Below are 3,304 nucleotides of genomic sequence, written 5' to 3'. Positions count from 1 at the left end.
TATTGGCAATGCTGGAATCCACTGCTTCTTTATCATATCTATAAGAACTTACTAGTCTGACCAAGACCTGTTCGATATTTACATGTCAGTATGAAATCAAGAAATTTATGTGAATTAACATGAGATTTTAACTAACCCCTAACCAAAATCAAGGAACAATTTATATATTGTGAATAGAAATACTGGATGTAAATTGTAGATAATTTTGTCATCATCCAATTGCTCTCAAACACAGATTCACAGAAAAGACCATAGCTATCCAGGAATATCCTTCTATTTGAGAGGTTCCTCTCCCTACCCCCCCCCCCAAAACCCCAGTTGGGGTGTCGAGGGTGGATGAGCTGAGGGGATAGGGAAGGGATGCAAATGAGTAGTAGAATGTCACCTTGATGTGGTGGAAATCATCCGTTTGAACACATAAAATTCTTTGAGGTTAAAAGTAGAAGCTCAATGTCCTAGAGCATAACAATTCTAAAGCTCTATTCAAAAGTCTATGATTGCTAACTGTTAATACTTAGGTAATCTGTAGCTAGAGCGCGAGAAGAAACACGAAAATATAATCAAGTTTATCTCTTCGTACAAATTTACCTTTTGCACAGGCAGAGAGACATTAGATATGATGTCTTCTTCAAGAGAACACTCAAATAGAGCGCAATATGCTTTCCTTACGGCAGCCAGATGGTGAGGTGATGATGTGCAAGCCATCTCTACCAGTACTTCTAACTCCGTGATATTTTTCCTCCTCGATTTCAGGGCTTTATTTGCGAGTCTTGCATCTCTTTCAGGAGGATCATATGCCCATAAGATCACAGCTCTCTGTCACTCATCAGATATCGAAATCAGCATTTTTAAATCTCTTGGAACAAGACTGTTTAACGATTACGTTGACAGTTTAGTAAAGATAAAAGGATTACTTTGACATGCGTTTTTAATTTGGAAAATTCGTCACCAGAAATCTGTCTCCTTGGTCTAATATTTACATTATAGAGCTGATAATACTTAACCCCTATTTAGATAAAATCATTATAACTTTTGCCTTCACATATTGAGAAATATGTGACAAATTAAATTGGACTCTTTGTTTTGAGAAATACATCAGTTTGAGTGTTTGGGAGCAAATCCAAGACACAAAACCAATCCAAATAGAAGTACCGATAGCATTTAAGAAACATCTGCACATATGGGATTTCCTTTCTAACGAATTGATTTATCAAACACATGCTTTCACCAAATGAAATGCTAGGTATATGAGAAGAAATTTTGAGTTGTATCAAATGAAATCACTTTTTTGTTCTTTTACAACGTGAGCAACAAGAGAGGATTACAGGCATATATATATAGAGGAAGGAAGAAGCTATACAACCGTTGAAAAATATTGCAAAGAAAGAAAGGAATTAATTTATGGTGACTGCAGCAGAATTTCCTTTCTTGAGGCTGAGTATAAAAGGACATTTTTTCTTGATTTTAGGCAAGGATCTTCACACAGTGATCAGCTCCAGAAATTGATGCTAATTGTGAGAAATTTGTGATGATTCCATGAGCTGGCTGATCTGATGCTAATTTGACTGCAGCAGAATTTCCTTTCTTGAGGCTGAGTATAAAAGGACATTTTTTCTTGATTTTAGGCAAGGATCTTCACACGGTGATCAGCTCCAGAAATTGATGCTAATTGTGAGAAATTTGTGATGATTCCATGAGCTGGCCGATCTGATGCTAATTAGCATCAGATGAGCCAGCTCACGAAATCATCACAAATTTTTCACAATTAGCATCAGTTTCTGGAGCTGATCACTGTGTGAAGATCCTTGCCTAAAATCAAGAAAAAATGTCCTTTTATACTCAGTCTCAAGAAAGGAAATTCTGCTGCAGTCACCATAAATTAATTCCTTTCTTTCTTTGCAATATTTTTCAACGGTTGCATAGCTTCTTCCTTCCTCTATATATATGTCTGTAATCCTCTCTTGTTGCTCCTGTTGTAAAAGAATAAAAAAGTGATTTCATTTGATACAACTCAAAATTTCTTCTTGGTATTGATTTTAGGCAAGGATCTTCACACAGTGATCAGCTCCAGAAATTGATGCTAATTGTGAGAAATTTGTGATGATTCCATGAGCCGGCTGATCTGATGCTAATTGTGAGAAATTGATGCTAATTCCTTGAGCTGGCTGATCTGGTAGATTTGTGTTAATAATATGCACATATAGAAGTAATTATCAATGCCTTCAAATTCAAGTTATTGAAAGGAACGTTCAAATTATGCAAAGAAGCACAAAATAATTCGTAAATTTGATGCTATTTAACAAAACTTATTCAAATTTGGGATTACTTTTACCTTCAAATTCATACATCAAGATGAATAAAGGGTAGATAATAGAAAAATATGTACCCCAAAATCACCAGATAATTCAGAATCGAGAAAATCTATAAGGGACTTCTTGTAAATCTGCTGAAACATCTCTTTGATTTTCTTCCTTTGGCTTGCATTTTTTTGCCCCAACACCCTAATTATTGCCTTCTCGTCTGTTCCCAGTCCTTCAAAACAACAAACCCCTAAAGCATAATGCATGATGCATGTATTCACGTAAACAAAATCAAGGAAAAGGAAACATAGCACTTGCATTAATTAACAATATTATATCAGAAACAGAAAACCCGGAAAGAAAAAAAATGTATGTGCGAAGAGGTACCCTTGAAAGCGTTCATGAGTTTTTCACTGTCTTCAGGTGGAGAAGGAACCACTTCTGGTACTCTATTAGTAGCCATTTTTTATGCATTTTCTTTGAATTTGTTATCTTTTCTACTAAAGGGTAAATATTCGCCTAAGGCTATGATTTTCAGTATTTTCTCTTAAGTGGTGAATATTCGTCAAGGGGGAGACTATTGTGCACGTGGCATCATATAAAGTGGAACACAGATTTACTGGATCAAATAGGCCAACGTCGGAGCGGAGCGATATAGAGTGAGGCAAGCGTAGCACACCAAATAGAACGGAGCGAAGCAATGACATCGGCCTTGTGGGTTTTTATCCACTGTTTGTTTACCAGGGACGCTGACTGGGTTGGGTCAACACCACCCTTTTTGTTATATGGGATTCTAGCCCATGAGGAGATAAGTAGCCCAAATCCATTATATATTGTATTTTAGGTCACATTATACGTACATATAGTTAAAAACCGTGGCTGCCTATTAATATATACAAAATTGAGGTTGCTTTGTGAGAAGGAAAAGAATTGAGCCTACTAGATGTGAAACTATGGCTACGTAATAAAAGAAAAAACAGAGATTGTATGGGTGGAGAGAAATA

General features: G+C 36.2%; 1 protein-coding gene across 1 annotated transcript in view; it reads right to left on the bottom strand.

Annotated features, from left to right (window-relative positions):
- The window catches only part of LOC111385959 (annexin D3-like), a 3,273-nt gene extending 510 nt beyond the window's left edge, over nucleotides 1–2,763 (bottom strand). The window contains exons 1-4 of the mRNA XM_023010386.1: nucleotides 2,688–2,763; nucleotides 2,387–2,613; nucleotides 589–816; nucleotides 3–67 (exon numbers count right to left, since the gene is read on the bottom strand). Of these exons, the coding sequence (XP_022866154.1) occupies nucleotides 3–67; nucleotides 589–816; nucleotides 2,387–2,613; nucleotides 2,688–2,763 (596 nt within the window). The remainder of the gene's footprint in view (nucleotides 1–2; nucleotides 68–588; nucleotides 817–2,386; nucleotides 2,614–2,687) is intronic.
- Between the last annotated feature and the right edge of the window lie 541 nt (nucleotides 2,764–3,304).

Source organism: Olea europaea, unplaced genomic scaffold, assembly GCF_002742605.1.
Source record: "Olea europaea var. sylvestris unplaced genomic scaffold, O_europaea_v1 scaffold3358, whole genome shotgun sequence".
NCBI lineage: Eukaryota > Viridiplantae > Streptophyta > Magnoliopsida > Lamiales > Oleaceae > Olea > Olea europaea.
This window is presented reverse-complemented; position numbering and strand designations above follow the sequence as displayed.